General features: G+C 51.1%; 2 protein-coding genes across 9 annotated transcripts in view; one reads left to right on the top strand and one right to left on the bottom strand.

Annotated features, from left to right (window-relative positions):
- The window catches only part of FBXW5 (F-box and WD repeat domain containing 5), a 26,665-nt gene extending 13,367 nt beyond the window's left edge, over positions 1 to 13,298 (top strand). For all 5 annotated transcript variants that reach the window (XM_073314130.1, XM_073314134.1, XM_073314131.1 and 2 more), the window contains 3 exons: positions 5,378 to 5,525; positions 6,826 to 7,038; positions 7,754 to 13,298. In XM_073314130.1, the coding sequence (XP_073170231.1) occupies positions 5,378 to 5,525; positions 6,826 to 7,038; positions 7,754 to 8,000 (608 nt within the window). In that variant the 3' untranslated portion in view covers positions 8,001 to 13,298. The remainder of the gene's footprint in view (positions 1 to 5,377; positions 5,526 to 6,825; positions 7,039 to 7,753) is intronic.
- TRAF2 (TNF receptor associated factor 2) overlaps positions 10,844 to 19,726 on the bottom strand; it is a 52,167-nt gene continuing 43,284 nt past the window's right edge. For all 4 annotated transcript variants that reach the window (XM_073314136.1, XM_073314137.1, XM_073314135.1 and 1 more), the window contains one exon: positions 10,844 to 19,726. In XM_073314136.1, coding sequence (XP_073170237.1) covers positions 19,508 to 19,726 — 219 coding nt within the window. In that variant the 3' untranslated portion in view covers positions 10,844 to 19,507.

Here is a 19,726-nt window from a genome sequence, read left to right as displayed (position 1 = left end):
TGTAGAAAGCAGTTAAGATGAGCCACTTGGGAAATAGTCTTTGATCATATAATTGAAGCCTGACTCCTAGTGCATGATATACACAAGGGGCAGAGTTAAGGTCATGTGTCCAACCCTAGCTTTGGCATTTTGTGACTTTATCTGTGCACTGTAACACTGCAATAATGTAGAACTAGCATCTCTAGGTTCCACCACCAGCAGGCTGTAATATTCTGCCGTCTGGTCTTGTGTTGGTGTTGAGAAAAGTACAGCCCATCCTCCAACTTGGCCTGACATCACCTTTTCAGCATGGGCCCTGGTGGCTACAGGATGCTCCATCTGGATGTGAGCAGTCAGGTCCCTTGGATCAAGGCTGCATATTGCATGCTGGGACCTGTAGTGTACATAGGCTGAAGCACCATGTGAAAAATGGAAAACAACTGCAAATTATGTGCAGCCCTTGGGCTCCTGTAAAGCTGCCAGCATAGTCTTCTGTGGGATAGTTATGGTGCCTTTGAATTAAAGGGATTTCTTAACTTGGAACTATTGCCTAAAGCAGAGAGAGTGATCTTATACCAGGGCAAACCACTGGCTTCTTCCTCTCCCAATGGCAGGCATCACAGAATGTTTGCTGAAAGGTTTGTGTGTAGAACAGGCCTCCTGCATCTGCTCTCTGCCCCAAGGACTTGGTATTTAAATTTACTTGCTGCATGCTTGGAGCACACTGCTCCGATGGGTTGGGTGCACTATTGGAAGTCTTACATGCCCTACTGGTGTGTCATTGACTCACGTGAGACCAGAGTTCAGTCCTGCTACCAAAGCTCTTGGCTTCACTCATCTGACCTGTGCTGCTCTCTGGCAGGTGCTTTGGTGGCTTCCCTTTCCTCCCATGCTGCAGGATTTCTCTGCCAGACCTAGGTTTGAATCCAGGAAATGTGCTACTTAGTCTAATATTCAAATGAAACCTGTCACAGGAGCCAGGGAAAAGGTCATCTCCTTTTCCTATTGAGGTCCAGGCAAAGTTGCGACCCAGGGCCCCTGTTATAGGCTCTCAGCTGCGTCTCATTTGGGCTGCTGGGATGGATTTCCCCAGCCACCTCCCAGACAGGACCTCAAAGCTGGAATTCAGCTGTAATGGTGCTGTGCTCATGTGGTAAAACATCCCTCAGGGAACCTATTTGGTGCCCCTTTGTGCTGTACAGAAAACAGGTGTGACTGGGGTCCTAGTGGGGGCCAGCTGTGGTCACTCAATTAGGGTGAACCGCAAAGAATGGGGCAGACAAACCTGGTGGATATTCCAATACTTAGATTTACCAAGCCAGCATAAAACAGCTTCTGAGTAACCAGTAAGGTAATAAAGAAGTACAAACAACACAGTTCCCTTAAAGTGATCCAGCCTCAAGCCTCCATCCAGGTACCCACATCAGATATGATGAAATTTATGTAAATCTTACTTCATCATATAAAAGAAAAGGTTCTACCAATCCCAAAGAATCGGACACATTATCTTCCAGGTTAATGAATATTCCAGATCTTACCCAAATACACGCTACAGCCAAGTCTTATTAACTAAACTAAACTTTATTAAAAAACGAGAGAGAGAGTAGGGTTAAAAGACCGACAGACAGACAGGAGTTCAATTCATTGAGGTGCAGATTGACAGCAGAGATGGTGAGCTTCATAGCTGCAAAGAGTTCTTTCAGAAATAGGTCATTGGACTATAACCTATGTCCAAATATCATATTCAGGGCGTTCCCCCAGCATAACTAGGAACTCAGTCTTGCAACTCAAACTTCCCCTGATGAAGCCTAAGCAGCTCTGAGATGACAGAATCAGGACCCAAGGACCTTTTATACAATGTCATGTTTTTGACAAGTTGGAGTTCAAAAGGTTATTAGCGTGACTTTGAAGGAGGTCCATCACCGGTACTTAGCTATAGAATTAACATAAGGCAGTTTGCTTGTTCCTCCACCAGTCACAGTACATTTCAAAGAGAGATGAATACCGAGAGATCCCATTTTTACAATCATTTCAATGCTAGGATGTTCTTTTGACCTCTGAATTATCGGAATACAGCATAGGCAGGGACTGTTGATTACGTTGTTGACCCTACTCATACATGTGTAAATACCCAAAAACACAAACATTCTCTCCCCACATGTCTTATGAGGGTTTTTGATTTTGCAGGATGTTTAACCCTTCCTAGCCATGTGTCACAACAGGCTTTTCATGTGACTCTGGTCCTGCCCACAAGCTGATGCATTGTGGGCACAATCACTGAGGGCTTGTAAATTGCCTTGATCGCCAGATAAAAACCACCAGGCACAGCCACATTTAAATAATAACAGTAATGCCAGCTCTCACAGTGCTTTTCATCAGCAGATCTCAAAGCACTTTACACACCTGGTTGGTACCCTCCCCGTGAGGAGTGAACGGGAAAGTGGCCCAAAAAGGCTGGCAGTTGGGGCACTTCCACACTTCTCTGTGCTTCTCTACACTTCAAATGCAGCTGTAGCACTTCAGTGAAGATACTACCTGTGCTGACAGCAGGGTTCTTCCATCCACCTCCCTGAGAGGTGACAGCTATGTTGACAGCGCTAGGTTGACGGGAAATTCTCCTGTGTGAACCGGTCAGTATAACTGTCGCTCAGGGATGGGGATTTTTCACGCCCCTAAGCAATGTAGTTATACCAATCTGATTTCCTAGTGTGAAGGCCTGAAGTGTGTTTTACTGAGAACTGGTAGTGGTGTTGAGTGTGATCGTCCCAGGACTGATCCAGCTTGGAGGACTCAGAGCTGTGGCTTGGGAGCTCTCTGCCAATTACTGAAGGGGTTGGTGCAAGATCCTTAGCACAGAGCTTCTCTCTCAAGAGTGAGTTTAAAAAGGTGTAAACCAAATGTCTGACTACACCCCCCCTCCCCCAACTCGGTTGTCTCTGCATACATATATTTGCCTTTGCAGGATGCCTCTGAGGAATCTGTTGCAAATGACTACAGTTAAGATTCTGTCATAGGTATTTTTAGTAAAAGTCTAGGACACCTTACTTGACCTCCTTTGTACAAGATTTGGTGCCACTACATGACTTTGGTTGTAACAATGATCTACAGTTCATATTAATAACATCACAAAGTGTGAGCAATAAACAAAGATTCACAGAAGGCTGCATCCTGTCCCTGACTTTTACTAAAATACACTTGTGGGGGACTAACCGTCAGTCAGAGCGTTGCCAGGGGCTGAACTCCAGCAGCTGCTCCAGTCCCGCCACTGCTCCTGTGGCAAGGGCTGATGGCTGCTGCTCCGGCCCCACGGAGGTGGACCCGGCCCCACGGGGCCACCGCTCCAGCAGTCAGCCAGCCAGCAGCTCTGCCACTCCCGGGGCTAGCCGCCACTGTGGAAGAAGTCAGAGGTCCTGGAAGGTAATAGAATCCGTGACCTTCATGACAGAATCGTACTCTTACAACTCAGTTAACTTGTTCCCAGGCAGCAGGGAAGGGACCTTCTCTCAGGACTGGAGAAGGAGGATCCTGGGAACTACAGGCCAGTCAGCCTCACTTCAGTCCCCGGAAAAATCATGGAGCAGGTCCTCAAAGAATCAATCCTGAAGCACTTACATGAGAGGAAAGTGCTCAGGAACAGTCAGCATGGATTCACCAAGGGAAGGTCATGCCTGACTAAACTAATTGCCTTCTATGACGAGATAACTGGCTCTCTGGATGAAGGGAAAGCAGTGGACGTGTTGTTCCTTGCCTTTAGCAAAGCTTTTGATACGATCTCCAACAGTATTCTTGCCAGCAAGTTAAAGAAGTATGGGCTGGATGAATGGACTATAAGGTGGGTAGAAAGTTGGCTAGATTGTCGGGCTCAATGGGTAGTGATCAATGGCTCCATGTCTAGTTGGCAGCCGGTATCAAGTGGAGTGCCCCAGGGGTCGGTCCTGGGGCCGGTTTTGTTCAATATCTTCATAAATGATCTGGAGGATGGTGTGGATTGCACTCTCAGCAAATTTGCGGATGATACTAAACTGGGGGGAGTGGTAGATACGCTGGAGGGCAGGGATAGGATACAGAGGGACCTAGACAAATTGGAGGATTGGGCCATAAGAAATCTGATGAGGTTCAATAAGGATAAGTGCAGGGTCCTGCACTTAGGACGGAAGAACCCAATGCACAGCTACAGACTAGGGACCGAATGGCTAGGCAGCAGTTCTGCGGAAAAGGACCTAGGGGTGACAGTGGACGAGGAGCTGGATATGAGCCAGCAGTGTGCCCTTGTTGCCAAGAAGGCCAATGGCATTTTGGGATGTATAAGTAGGGGCATAGCGAGCAGATCGAGGGACGTGATCGTCCCCCTCTATTCGACATTGGTGAGGCCTCATCTGGAGTACTGTGTCCAGTTTTGGGCCCCACACTACAAGAAGGATGTGGATAAATTGGAGAGAGTCCAGCGAAGGGCAACAAAAATGATTAGGGGTCTGGAACACATGACTTATGAGGAGAGGCTGAGGGAACTGGGATTGTTTAGTCTGCGGAAGAGAAGAATGAGGGGGGATTTGATAGCTGCTTTCAACTACCTGAGAGGTAGTTCCAGAGAGGATGGTTCTAGACTATTCTCTGTGGTGGAAGAGGACAGAACAAGGAGTAATGGTCTCAAGTTGCAGTGGGGGAGGTTTAGGTTGGATATTAGGAAAAACTTTTTCACTAGGAGGGTGGTGAAACACTGGAATGCGTTACCTAGGGAGGTGGTGGAATCTCCTTCCTTTGAGGTTTTTAAGGTCAGGCTTGACAAAGCCCTGGCTGGGATGATTTAATTGGTGATGGGTCCTGCTTTTGAGCAGGGGGTGGGACTAGATGACCTCCTGAGGTCCCTTCCAACCCTGATATTCTATGATTCTATGACTGCATCAGGAAACCACCACTGCAGTAATCGTCTGGTCCCGGTTAAACCTAGTTCCAAGGAGATTATAGCCGTTGAAAGGAAGTGTTTTGTGTTTGCTTTTGGAATTGCTCTGGCTGTAAACAGTGGGAGTGAAGGGACTAAACACCCCCATCCTAGCTGCAAACCTCACTGGAAGGGCACAAATGATGCTTTGGGCTGGTGCCACAGGAATAGCCAGCAGAGGAGAGTGCCGAGGGACTGATGCCCTGTACTGTACCATGACTCTCAGTCCCCACCCGAGCCTTGTCATAAAGGAGTCAGTTCCCAGCCAGGGTCCCCCATGTGGGTTTCCTCACTCCTAGCAGCTTGTAATAAGGTTTCAGAGGGACGCTCCTTGCTCTGGAGCCTGCAGGGAGCTCCCCTCAGTCCTTTGGCTTTTGAATGTTACCTATGAGTCAGGCAGCAGCAGCGCCCTCTTGCAGAGCAGACTAATCCCCCTTTTTGCCTCTCTTTCCCCTGAAGGGATTAAGCAGATCTTGCCTCATCAGATGACGACTGCTGGACCGGTGCTTGGGGAGGAGAGACGTTCGGACGAGTTCTTTGATTCGCTGGATCATGTCATCGACATCCACGGTCACATTATTGGGATGGGCCTTTCTCCTGATCACAGGTGGGTGTGGCAGGATGCAAGGCACAGCAGAGCAGAGGGTCTGCCATGGGGATGGAGCCACTGGCCACCAGCTGATCACTTTAAGTGTAGTTAGTGTGTGTGTGTGTGGGGGGGGTGGTTCCAGAGCTTGGTGACTTTTTTTATTTAAGAAGAGCAAAGGGATTGTCCCTTTCCTCCATGGACTCATTAATGCGTGTACACAGGCACAGACTAGACAGGCCCTTGGTATTTGAGATCTCTTCTCCCGGCCCCTGGCACAAAGCAAAATGCATGGAACTTAATGTGTCTATTAGCAGGGTGATAAGCCAAGTTGGCTCTGCTGGGGTCTAACCCTGGGTTCTGAAAACTATCAACTACAGCACTGTGCAGAGGAATGTCTCCATGCTGGCAGGGAAGTGACCCTGCAGCCAGGCACGGCATGCATAAGCTGCTCCATGCCAGAGGCTGCTGTAGTGGGGCACTGGACCCAGAGGGTGTTTCGGAGCGTAAATGGCTCTTGCATGTAATCATGGTGGTGCTTCGCTCATGTGCACAGAGTTAAACTGGTCACAGGATCTGGGGTCAGGAAGGAATTCCCCTCTCAAGCAAGTCGGGGAGAGAGTTGAGAGGACTCTCCATTAGCTCAGCTGAGTGTAGCTTGCTCTTGAGTGCAGGGACCCGGGGAGCTTGGGCTTTCCTCTTGTCTTGTATGTTTCTGTTTCTCCTGTGTGTGTGTGAGAGAGAGAGAGAGACAGAAGTGGGGGAGGGGCGCTTGATTTAGCCCACACCGGGGAAGTGGTGGCCAGGAGTCTTGGCTGGGAGGGATAGGAATGGAATTGGGGACCAGCCAGATGCTGATTCTAGTAACTGCATGCAGGAGCTGCCTAAGGAGATGTTTTCCCCATCTGTGTGCTCTTGTTCTGGCTCTGTAGCTGGGCCAGGCCCTCTGAGTGGCTGGCTCGATAGAGGAGCTTGGTGTATAAAATGAACTCTCCTTGGAGTTTCCCAGCAGCACGTACTTAAAGGCCCCTTGTTAGGCACTTGGGGGGTTCCGACTTGCAGAACTGAGCAGGGATGGAAATGGCTTAATTGAAATCTTAAAAATAATTCATATAAACATCTGTTTCCAAAACTCCAGGCTCCTGATCCTCCAGAGTCTGTAACCCAAACACCACGGCTGCGAGCTTGCACTGGAGAGCCAGGCAGTGAAACCAGCCAGTGCCCTAGCACAGCCATGCCAGAGAGGTTTTCTAGACCGGATGGTAATGCAGTTACTGGAGCAGTGACCCAGCAGTGTAACCTCTCCCCTCCTGTCCCCTAGGTACCTGTATGTGAACAGCCGGTCCTGGCCGCGGGACTGTGTGATCTCTGATCCCATGCAGCCACCCCCCATCGCAGAGGAGATTGACTTGCATGTGTTTGATCTGAAAACTATGAAGGAGGTGAAGCGAGCCCTCCGCGCGCACCGGGCCTACACCCCCAACGATGAATGCTTCTTCATCTTCCTTGATGTCAGCAGGGACTTCGTAGCCAGGTGCCCAGTGGGCCTGTCCCTCTTGGCCGCAAAGCTAGTGGGATGGGAGGGGAGAGAAACCCAGTTCCCCGGACCTCTGTGCTGTGCTCCTTGGTTTTTTGTTATAGAGCTAGGTCTGTGGCTGAGATGGGGTAGATTCTGCAGCACAAGGCCCAGCCTCGGAGGCACTCAGGCAATTCCTTCAGCAGCGCGACTTACCTGAAAAACTAGGCTTGTACCGAATGGGATGACTGCCAACCACGTGCTCAGTGCAGTGACGAGGCTAGCAGTCAGTATGTTATGCTGTCCCCGCGCTCTTGATTTGACAGTACTGGGTGAGGGAGCTCTGGAAGGTGGTATCTGGGGAGGAGATAGTCGAGGCTTCTGGTGGTTTGGGATTGTGGAAGGAGCATGTTGATGGGTAAGTTAACTCTGAACCCTAAAGATGACACTGATGAGTACCCATTGAACTGAGCAGCACAACTCACACCAGCACTACTGCAAACTCAGACAAACACCCTTGCATCGATTCCCCTTGGCTCCTTCTTGGAAAGGTTTTCCTCACAGCTGTGAGGGCTGGACACAAGCTGGGTCAGTATTTTGGGTGTAACCCCAGGCCTTAGGGGAGAGGCACCTGTTTCCTCCATATATTTTTGAGGCTTTTGGGGAAGGCGGGTTAGGGCCCCTTTCCCTCTGGCCGAGCTGGGTTCTTACTGGTGTCTTCTGTTCAATGCAGTGGGGCAGAGGATCGTCATGGCTACATTTGGGACCGGCACTATGACATCTGCCTGGCCAAGCTGCAGCATGACGACGTGGTCAACTCGGTGGTATTCAGCCCCATCGAGCAGGAACTGCTCCTGACAGCCAGTGATGACACCACCATCAAAGTGTGGCGCTCCCCCCGCACAGTGCGCATCCACCAAGCCAGGAAACCTAAGCCCCGGAAGCTGCTCTTCTCCTGGCTCATGAACCAGAAGAGCTGAGCCAGGCACCTGCTCATGCTGCTGCCTCACTCCAGCCACACCCTCTATTGTGCTTTGGACAGTGGGAGCGTAGATGGAGAGTAGCTGTGTGCAAAAGGTCCTGGAAGGATCCTACCCCAAGAGAGAACCTCGCGCTCCCGCCAATGGCTCGCATCTGACAAAACTGTTACAAACTGCAGCCTGTGAGCTGGGTCCGATCTGGGCCTTAGCGGGTCACTGCAGGGCAAATTCCCCGTCCACATCTCACCAGTGCTGCTAGGCGGTCACGCTACTTGCAGCCAAGCTTTGGTCACTGATCAGCACAGACTCTGGTGGCTTATTTTTCTTCGAGAGCTTGGGATCTAGCCTCACTGAGAGCTGTTGGCTGCAAAGCAGTTTGCCAAAGGGAAATGTCGCAGCACTGCTCTTGTCACAACTGGACTGTTTTAGTAGCTGTTTTATTGATGTCTGTTTGCAGGAGGCGCTGACGGTGTTACTGGTTAGCTAGGTCCTGAATACAAACTGGGAAGCAAAGAGACTTTCAAAAGAGGCGCTCGCTCTAGAAGGGCACAGCATTATGGCACGTGCATTGGCTTGCCAGCACTAAGATTCTGCTGACGGCAGCTAGCAACTTTCTGCCCCACGTCTCCACCTCGGGCCTACCAGAGCCCAAGGCAAGCCTCGGTTGCTGCTTTCCAGTAGCTGTGAGCCTGTGCATCTCCACCACTGGCTTCCACACAAGGGTACGTGGAGAGCTGGTGAGTCACATGGGACAGATCTTGATGAGCTGCTAAATAACATTAAGATGCTACAGTTGCGTTGCCTAATGTGGTGTTTTCCAGGCAATCCACTGCAGTGGTGATCACAAAGCTGAGTTTCCCCCTTCAATGAGGGCAGCTTATGGGCTAGAGTTGGCCATGAGTGTAGCTCATGCTGTGACAGTTGGAAACTCTTGGTATTTGGTCTGCAGGACATAGCAGGTGCCTATGCCATCCCAGCTGACACCGAGTTGCTCACTAACTGCTACCTGGCTGAGACCTGTCCAAGTGCTCTTTCACTGGGGGTGACTTCTCCCTGCTATGGTACTGGCCTCCCCAAGCGCCTTTAAGTTCTCATCTAACAAATCATCTCAGGAAACAATGAGTCAGTCTTTGCTGTGCTTGGTCATGCTGCACTCCTGGTCTCACCCAAGTCCCCTAGAGCTGGGTGTGATGAGGCAGCCTGGGGAAGCCAAGACTGATGGGGGCTTCTAAAGCCAGCAGTGGGAGATGAGGGGAAAATATCTCACTTCCAGTAGCTGGACCTGGTCAAAGCTGATCCCTCTTTAAGAACTAGTTTGTCTTTGAAAACAGCCCTAGGATTTTAACTGGGTGTCTGATCTAGGATCCAAATCCACAGGCCAGGATTTCTGAGGTGCTGGTAACCGCAGCTCCCAGTATCTTCAAGCTGCATGTCTCAGCAGCTTTGGACATAGCAGGCTGGAATTTGGAGGCCTCTGAACTGGGAAGCAGTGGCTGTGGCCTGCACAGCAGGGACGGCTGGGGAGGAAGAGAAAGTTGCGTACTTGTTTGTTGTCTGTACGCTCTGCTTTCGGTCAGTCCTCTGGGCTGCAGCCTCTGTGCTGTGTGGACATGGAGGGTTTGAATTCCTCTTATGCGGGCTGGCAAGATTAATAGTGTTGCTCCCCTTCCCCCAGCAGCAGGCTCCAGGGGCTCCACCCCCATCTCCCCACCTGCAGTTCACATACCAGGTCTGTCTTGTCACTAGCAGCAACAACTGCCCCAGAGAGCAGGGAGTTTGTGTCTGCAAATGGTTTGGAAAACATGGATACTTCCCTTGGAGCTGTTTGATCATTAAGAAAACTAAATTCACTCCCCCGTGTGGGGATTTTTTAAATAGCTGGGAGATTGTGTGAACCCTTCTCCTGCTTGCTGCATTGGGCTTAGTGCTGGCTCCACACTGCCTGGGCACGGCAAGGTGGTCTGTTTGTTCAGACATTCTGCTCTTCGCTGCAGAGTGGCTTTCTACTACACAGGATCCAAGCTCGAATCGTCAGACGGCCTCATCTTTAGATGAGGTACAAGCCCATGTTTGTAACTGCCCAAAACAACCCCCTCTAGCCAAGAACTCTAGTACAGAGGCAATACGCTAGGTGGGCCTGTCCTTAGGATCCAGCAAGGACTTGAACATTGCACTGCTGACTGGGGCAGTGCCTGGAATAAGGAGAGACCCTCCTGACCCCCCACTGAGTCACAAAGTGTGGGTGAGTGGCCTAGGTGCCATCTGCCCATTCAGCATAGAGAGAGGCCCACCTTAGACCAGCACAGTAGGCAGGGAGCTGAACCGGGGTCTCCCATATCCCAGCTGTGTCCTAACCAGGGCCTGAATGGTTAAAGTGGGCCATGATTGCTGCTGCTGTTCACGTAGCCAAGCCCCTCAGCATGCCATTTACCCTGGGCTGTGGGGCTTAGGCGGCAGCTAGGCATCTGGCTGCCTAGAGAGAGCCAACAGGGCCCAGGCCCCAACCTAGCAACTTTAAGCACTGAGTGAGTTTAAGCTTCTACAGCTTTTTGTGGGAGTTTCATAGATGGCTGTGGAGCCCAAATGGGGATTTAGGTACCATGGGTGGAGCTTGGTGTCAGTGGCCAATGTTAGGCTGGGGGGTGATGTGTGGAGGGCTGGAGAAATGAGCACGGTTGTGGGAGCTGAAAGTAGTATGCTGAGGCGCTGGGAGTCTGAGCTGTGTTCTTGCCACAGCCCCATGATGGTGATGGCTGCCTGTTTTCCCTTCCCTGAAATGGGGCAATACATGTATTTCACATAGGCCATGAGTGGCTGCTGGGGCAGTGCCAATGAGCCATGACTCACAGGGGCAGGTTTTTTCTTTTGAACAAAAGTTTACAGACTGGTGGGGCTTTAGGCAGGTAAGCCCCTTTCTTCCCAGTCCCACATGCACATGTTGCAAAGTAAACTTGCCAGGGTAGGGCCTGCATCTGAACAGCTCTCGGCACCTCCAGGACCCAGTATATGCTACCACAGTAAGGGGGTGGGGGGGAGGGTTATTTGTCCTGTTCTTTAGCGAAGGGAAGGGAAGGAAAGGAGGCCATGGCACACAAGGGGTCCCGCTTTCAAAGCCTCCAGCCCATCAGTTTCACAGGAACGGTTTCTAGTTCCCATTCTTGATGGTGCTGCATGTTGTCCCATTACTGTCCAACCTTCCCTTATGATACAATACTTTATTAATGGTCTCACTCATACAACAGCACAGAGGACACTTCATTTCACATTTAGAGCCTGTGCTGTTTGGACACATCCATGAAAGGCTGGAGCCTAGTGCTGGTTCTAGAGAAGGTGTTGCAAAGCTGCTAATGGAGGAAATATTGGTATGGCTAAGCTAGCACACCGCAATCACCAAGCAGCTCAGGCCCCTGGAAGATTCATCAGCTACATCAAACTAAAGACATTTCCACAAGTGCCAAACACCCACACTGAGTTCTGAACACAGTCATGCCTCAAAGGAGACACTCTGCAGAAGTAAAACCCCATCTGGGGGTGAGGAAATGCTATGATAATGAAGCCACTTCTGTATATGGCTGTGTAAAAAATGGAAGTGTGGGGCAACCTTAAAGCCAGGCCTCATTCCTGCTAGCTGTTTACACTGCTGCTGGCTGTTGGAAAGCAGTGTGCCCATCCTTGGGTGCGCTGCAAAGAGCTGTGTTAGCATCTCCAGGCGGAGAGCTCCCGCTCTGTCTACATAGTGCTAGTGCAGCTAAACAGGAGGACCCACACTTTTAAAGCCCCTCTCACCAAACTTGTTCCTTCATCATAAGGCCGCCTCCTCTTACCCTCAGCCACTCACGGGCTGCCTGCAGGTGGCCTGGTTTCAGAGCTGCAAGAGCTCGGCCCCTGAGCTCCTCACACAGGAGCCTGGCCTACTGCACTTCTGTTTGATTAACTGTGGGTATGATTTGTTTGCTTTTGACTTTTGCTCCTGAGCAACCCTACCACAACAAGCCCTCAGCACTGATTTCTCTCCCCCGTGACTGGTGTACTAGCCTAAGGTTTCTTTCCCTCACAGGCTTGTGGGTAAAGAGGCTTGAATTTTACAAGAATCCTCCCCTGCATGGCTTAGCAAAAGACTCCTGGATTAAGTTTAGAAGCATGAGCAACAAGGGTGATGTCGTGGTGAGAGTCTGCTATAGACCACCGGACCAGGGGGAATGAGGTGGATGAGGCTTTCTTCCGGCAACTCACGGAAGTTAGTAGATCACATGCCCTGGTTCTCATGGGAGACTTCAATCACCCTGATATCTGCTGGGAGAGCAATACAGCGGTGCACAGACAATCCAGGAAGTTTTTGGAAAATGTAGGGGACAATTTCCTGGTGCTAGTGCTGGAGGAACCAACTAGAGGCAGAGCTCTTCATGACCTGCTGCTCACAATCTGGGAAGAATTAGTAGGGGAAGCAAAAGTGGATGGGAACCTGGGAGGTAGTGACCATGAGATGGTCGAGTTCAGGATCCTGACACAAGGAAGAAAGTAGAGCAGCAGAATACGGACCCTAGACTTCAGAAAAGCAGACACTGACTCCCTCAGAGAACTGATGGGCAGGATCCCCTGGGAGAATAACATGAGGGGGAAAGGAGTCCAGGAGAGCTGGCTGTATTTTAAAGAATCCCTATTGAGGTTACAGGGACAAACCATCCCAATGTGTAGAAAGAATAGTAAATATGGCAGGCGACCAGCTTGGCTAAACAGTGAAATCCTTGCTGATCTTAAACACAAAAAAGAAGCTTACAAGAAGTGGAAGATTGGACAAATGACCAGGGAAGAGTATAAAAATATTGCTCGGGGATGCAGGAGTGAAATCAGGAAGGCCAAATCACACCTGGAGTTGCAGCTAGCAAGAGATGTTAAGAGTAACAAGAAGGGTTTCTTCAGGTATGTTAACAAGAAGAAAGTCAAGGAAAGTGTGGGCCCCTTACTGAATGATGGAGGCAACTTAGTGACAGAGGATGTGGAAAAAGCTAATGTACTCAGTGCTTTTTTTGCCTCTGTCTTCACAAACAAGGTCAGTTCCCAGACTCCTGCACTGGGCAGCACAGCATGGGGAGAAGGTGACCAGCCCTCTGTGGAGAAAGAAGTGGTTCGGGACTATTTAGAAAAGCTGGACGAGCACAAGTCCATGGGCCCAGATGCGCTGCATCCGAGAGTGCTAAAGGAGTTGGCAGATGTGATTGCAGAGTCATTGGCCATTATCTTTGAAAACTCATGGCAATCGGGGGAAGTCCCGGACGACTGGAAAAAGGCTATTATAGTGCCCATCTTTAAAAAAGGGAAGGAGGAGGATCCTGGGAACTACAGGCCAGTCAGCCTGAACTCAGTCCCTGGAAAAATCATGTAGCGGGTCCTCAAGGAATCAATTCTGAAGCACTTAGAGGAGAGGAAAGTGATCAGGAACAGTCAGCATGGATTCACCAAGGGAAAGTCATGCCCGACTAATCTAATTGCCTTCTATGATGAGATAACTGGCTCTGCGGATGAGGGGAAAGCAGTGGATGTGTTGTTCCTTGACTTTAGCAAAGCTTTTGACGCGGTCTCCCACAGTATTCTTGCCAGCAAGTTCAAGAAGTATGGGCTGGATGAACAGACTACACGGTGGATAGAAAGTTGGCTAGATTGTTGGGCTCAACAGGTAGTGATCAATGGCTCCATGTCTAGTTGGCAGCCGGTATCAAGTGGAGCGACCCAAGGACGGTCAGTCCTAGGGCCGGTTTTGTTCAATATCTTCATTAATGATCTGGAGGATGGTGTGGATTGCACCCTCAGCAAGTTTGTAGATGACACTAAACTGGGAGGAGAGGTAGATACGCTGGAGGGTAGGCATAGGATACAGAGGGCCCTAGACAAATTAGAGGATTGGGGCAAAAGAAATCTGAGGAGGTTCAACAAGGACAAGTGCAGAGTCCTGCACTTAGGACGGAAGAATCCCATGCACCACTACAGACTAGGGACCGAATGGCTCGGCAGCAGTTCTGCGGAAAAGGACCTAGGGGTTACAGTAGACGAGAAGCTGGATATGAGTCAACTGCATGCCGTTGTTGCCAAGAAGGCCAATGGCATTTTGGGATGTATAAGTAGGAGCATTGCCAGCAGATCGAGGGACGTGATCATTCCCCTCTATTTGGCATTGGTGAGATCTCATCTGGAGTACTGTATCCAGTTTTGGGCCCCACACTACAAGAAGGATGTGGAAAAATTGGAAAACGTCCAGCAAAGGGCAACAAAAATGATTAGGGGACTGGAACACATGACTTCTGAGGAGAGGCTGAGGGAACTGGGATTGTTTAGTCTGCGGAAGAGAAGAATGAGGAGGGATTTGATAGCTGCTTTCAACTACCTGAAAGGGGGTTCCAAAGAGGATGGATCTAGACTGTTCTCAGTGGTAGCAGATGACAGAACAAGGAGTAATGGTCTCAAGTTGCAGTGGGGGAGGTTTAGGTTGGATATTAAGATAAACTTTTTCACTAGGAGGGTGGTGAAATACTGGAATGCGTTACCTAGGGAGGCGGTGGAATCTCCTTCCTTTGAAGTTTTTAAGGTCAGGCTTGACAAAGCCCTGGCTGGGATGATTTAGTTGGGGATTGGTGCTGCTTTGAGCAGGGGGTTGGACTAGATGACCTCCCGAGGTCCCTTCCAACCCTGATATTCTATGACGATATGGTGATATGGTGCTGGCCAGGCAGATTTGCTAGTGTCTTTCAAGGCAGTTGTGTGAAATGGACAGCTGGAGCTGTGATACAGCTATCCCATTACTGACTGGACTCAGAGGGGAGGTTGTATGAGGCTAGGATCACAGGCCATCACTGGTCTGTTTCCCAGCTAAGAAGCAGGTATCCACAGCTGGCTCAGTGAAATACACATACAGCACATTTCAAGCTGGTAATTCTCAGTGCATCCATGCACAAAACAGCACCACGGCAGGAGCTTCAGTACAAGTCTCAGCTACCTTCCGCCTGCCTCGTCCATGCGTACTTTACATCCTCTGAACAGCAGCACTGGGGAGGGAACAGCTATGCCTCCATTGGCTTTCCAGCCCCCACCTTTTCACAAAGTGGGTGCTGCATGGCACAGGTGCCATTTAGCTTCTCAAGCACTCTGGAATTTTGTGGACACAGACCTTGCTGCAGCTGAATGCATCATAGCCACCAGCAGGGGGAAGCCAATCAATTCCACTGACAGTAATTGAAGGGAGGCAGTAAGCTGAAATAATTGGGGGGTGGGGGGAGGGTAGGCAGTCCTGCATGGAAAAGCCATCAACCTTAGCACAGCTGGTAAGCGATGGGGTGGGACTCTCAGCCCTCTAGAGAACAACATGAAAAGCAGGAAATCTTTCAAGTGACTTCCTCAGAAACTAGGACCCCTTCTCTCCCCCTCCACTCTGCCGTGCTTAAACAGGCAGCAGCCCAACTGTGCCCTCAGCTGGAACAGGCTTGCTCATGCAATAGGACCCTCTTCCAGGAGATGGATATAACAGGTGGTTCCTTCTGTGCCAGAGCCGGGCTCCTCTGGTCAATATTACAGCCTGGATGGAACCAGGGGGTCTTCTCCAGCATGGGAGCACTGGGGCTCTAGCAGGAAGCCAGAGCAGGCTTTTGGGTGAATTTATACTAGGAGGGAAGGTGCAGCAGTGACAGCGCAAGCATCCCCCAACACCTCATGTGTCACACAGGGATCAACGGGGCCACTAACAGCATCCAGGCCTGTGCAGCAGGGCGCAATCGCTTGCTGGAGCCACCACACTTTGCACAAAATGTGGTCTAACAAGCACAGCAGCAGCCATTTGCTGCACAGCAGGGGAGTCTGGATGCTGCTCTCTTTGGAGTCCTCTCCCCTCACTGTTTAGGATAGCAGCTCCTGGGGGCAGGGGCCCAGCACGATGTGGAACAGGGCTGTTTCTGCAGTGCCAGTCCCAGCCATCCTAGGGAGGCTTTGAACCTTGGCAAAAAACTCATCCCAACACCTCTCCACAGGGAGGGAGAGCCAGAGAGCTCCAGCACAGCACCTTGGTCTCTCCTGCCACAAGCCCTATATAGAGCTGGCTTTGGGTTCCACCCCAGCCACCAGACTGAATCTTGGACAGAACCCACAGCAGATGCCAATATACAGTATGTGCCAGAGATGCCTTTCAAACCTCGGGGTCCCTGCTAGGGCTTTAGGCCAGAAATCTCCACTTGTCCCCTTACTGCCTGACTGCTCAACCCCCCAAAGGCAGCTGTACTCTAAATCCCCAGAGCTTGCAGTGGAGGGACAAGCCCAGCAGTGACACTGATGTTTCTCAAAAAGCAGGCCCCGGCCACTGAAGACAAAGCTAATACTTCCCAAAGCAGGGGAGAGCTCACCTCCCACTACCTTCTGCTGCAGCAGTTTAACTCTGCCATGGCCTTGTCAGTGGACCCTCCCAGGGCTGGAGGACGGTAGTATCAAGAGTCAGGCTGGCCCCTGCGAACAGCCAATCAGCTGCTCAGTCTACAGGAATGTGTGGTCTCCAGCCTCCTCAGGTAGGGAAAGCACTCTTAGCAAGTGCCCAAAGGCTCAGGAGAGTCACTGCAAGGGGGATTTGGAGAGTGCACGTAACAGAAAACAGGCTCCTGGCATAAAGGGGAACAGGCTGGAGAAACAGCTAGTTCCTGAGGGGTTGGGCCCCATCTGGGCACAGTGTTCTGAAACTGAACAGCCCCCAGGCCTGTTGCCACTGGGCATGCAGCAGCACTGCCTCAGGGCAGGGAACAGTGGCTGGAGTCAATGTAGGGCTGGGAGAGCAGAGAGACCCAGACAGCTTGCTGTGGAGTACTGTACAGACTGGAAGCCTGGGGCAGTGCAGGCACTCAGACCCCAGCCTGCTCCAGTGACCCTCCAGTATCTAGAAGTTGGTCTTTAAACTGAGCTGATTTAATTCCCTTTGACTCCCATGGAGCAGCTGTTTTACATCTGTTTATTGGCAGCTGGAGATCATGGAATTGGCACCTCTTTGGATGGGGAGTTCTGCATACAGATAATCCTTCCCCTGCCCCCATCCCTAGAGAACCAGCCACTGCTCCTGGCCCAGAAATGAGAGATGTGTAAATAACGGCTCAATAATAGTGGCCTCTCAGCTGGGGAGCAGTGCAGTGCTGGAGACCCCTGCTGGCTTACTTCTCTGTGGGCACGAGCCAATATGCACCCCTTTAGTCCTGGCAGAAGCTTCCCGTCACCCTAGCCTAGAATCAAAACTCATCTCCACTGACTGATTTCTGACCTCAGCTGAGGTGTCAGGAAGGGCTGGGAGGCGTATGGGGCCAAGTGGACCGAAGCAGGCAGCTGCCTACGCTTGAGTGGTGGCCTACAGTGAGACAGCCTGTCACTGGTCCAAGCTAGGACAGCGTGAAGGCAGAAGTGTCTCAGCTCTGTAGACCAAGTGGGGAACACACAATTTCTCTCTTTAGAGGACACATCAGCGGGGCTATGGCCTTCCTCCACGGAGAGGGCCACAATCTCACAACCCTGGATTCCCTTGCATTTGCTAACTGGTGATCGTTCCACAGAGAATTCCTTCCCCTGCACACAGGCAGCGGATCACTGATGCTAACTGGAAGTGGGGCTGTTGCTCTCTGGGGGCTCCAGCCAACCACCGGGAGCACCTCTGACATGGGCAGCAAGGCCAGCCTCTTTGCCTGTCCTCCAGGCCAGAAGAGCAGGGGAAGGGTTGGACAGGGCTGGGACAACACCTGAAGGATGGTTCAAAAAACAGCTAGCTGGGTGCTTTGGCCAAAGAGAACCTGAAGGTTTGTATTGGTGGGAGAAAACAGGACCCATGGGGAGAGGAGACAGAAAACCACAAATAAGGCTCTGAAGTGACTAATGGCCACTCTGGAGTTACAGGTGACCACCACAGAGTAACTCTGAGGGGCCAATTAGCCACAATGGCAACACACTGAGGGGGACCCATTCTCCACGAAATAGAAAAACAACTGGGGCCACAGTGCAAGGAACTCAGGGAGGGAAGAGTACACAGGGAAAGCCCTAAGACAGTTTCTAACCAAGCAGTTGCAGACTGGCTGGCTGGAGAGAGCACACTGAGCTGGCCAGGCTGCTCTGGAGAGCGTGACCGCGAAGGAAGCCACCAGTCAGTGCTACTGAAAAGCTACACACAGCAATCAGGGCTGCAGTGGCTGTTAGTCCCCCAGCCTTGTAAACAACTAACCCCCCTTGACAGAGTGAAGAGCCCAAGAGTTCACATTCAAGATCTCCTGCCGCCTGGGGGAGGACACTCGGTGGGGGACCAACGACTCCAGGAGAGGGAACACCAGAAGGGGCCTGCCTGCAAAGGCAAATGGAGAGATGCGCTAAGAGCCAGGATGAGAGTGGTGGGGAAAGGAGCTAATGAGCTCACCCCAGGAATGAGGGTTTAGCTGAGGGTGTGCTAACCAGCTCACACACGGGGTACCAAGGCTGTCCTGCCCTAAGCCCAGCTCCCGGCGTTAACCATTAACAGGCAACAAATTAGATTCCAAGGCACCTCTCTGACTGGTCAAGAGCCGCTCCAGAGAGTTACAAGACTCATCTGTTTGGTCGTTAAAAACACAAGCTATGCCAAAGGCACCTGGAGCACCAGAGCAGTAGGTTCTATAGGACACCTACACTGAAAGAAAGGAGGAAAATATTCCGCAGGTGCTGTCCTCCCTCACTCTACACTTCCCCTCCCATCAGATCACTTACAGATAAAACCCAGGCAGGGGTTTGGGTCTCTGACATGGACACTGGGAACAGCTTCCTCTTGCCCTACCAACATATGGCCCCACTCAAAGTGCCTCTGCAGCTATGTCTGCCAAAGAGAGGCCAGTGAGACTCTGCTAAACGGCTTCCCTCTCCCGGAGAGCTAACAGCTATCTCTGCCGTGCCAAGCCCACATACCTCCTCTGCCTGCTCCTAGGCCACGTCTTCCCTCACACCCTCATGTCAAAGATCAAACCAACCAGCAACACAGAATTACAGAACCTTTAAGCAAAAACACCAGAGAGAAACCAGCTCCCTCTAACACGGAGCTCTCCTAGGAGAATGAGAGGGCCTGGCCAAAGGGAGATGTGCAGTGATGCTCTGGGCAAGCTGAATGCCTGTTCCATTGTAGGAGTTGTGCATTAAACAAGTACATAAGAGCTGCCTTTGTTTTAGCTTGAAACCTGGGTGCAGGGAGCCCTGGTAGCTGATTCCTGCAGGGGATCATCCAGTCCCCATTGATCATGGATCAAACTCAAACTAACTTCAACACAAGCCTCTTCTCAAGGAAGATCTGCACTACAGCAGCTGGTGTTTTGACACCAAGGGAGGGTTCCCATCAGACACTGCATTTCCACTCAGCGGAGCAGGTCCCTTCAGGGACGGGGCCAGGTCTGGACTTTGCCCCTGCTTTGGGGCATGCTGAGGGTACAGCACAGGGCGAGCCCTGGTCGGCTAGCACTGTGCTCAGTGCTCCTGGTGGGGAGGAGGCTTTAGAGGCCTGTGAGATCTACGATGGCTTTAATAAAGATGGCGTCGTCACGCACGTAAGAGTTCTTGGCCTCCATCTTGGAGACTGGGCAGAAGAGTGGGCAGCCACTGGCAACGTTCATCTCGGTGACGGGTCGCTGGAAGGACGACGACGTCACATCGGGTCGGAAAGCGTCGATAATGTGCTCCCGGTTATTCTGATCCAGCAGCATCAGGGTCAC

This window comes from Lepidochelys kempii, chromosome 16 (assembly GCF_965140265.1).
Source record: "Lepidochelys kempii isolate rLepKem1 chromosome 16, rLepKem1.hap2, whole genome shotgun sequence".
In the NCBI taxonomy this organism is placed as follows: Eukaryota; Metazoa; Chordata; order Testudines; family Cheloniidae; genus Lepidochelys; species Lepidochelys kempii.
Note: the sequence above shows the minus strand (reverse complement) of the source record. Positions and strands in the feature narration are given on the sequence as shown.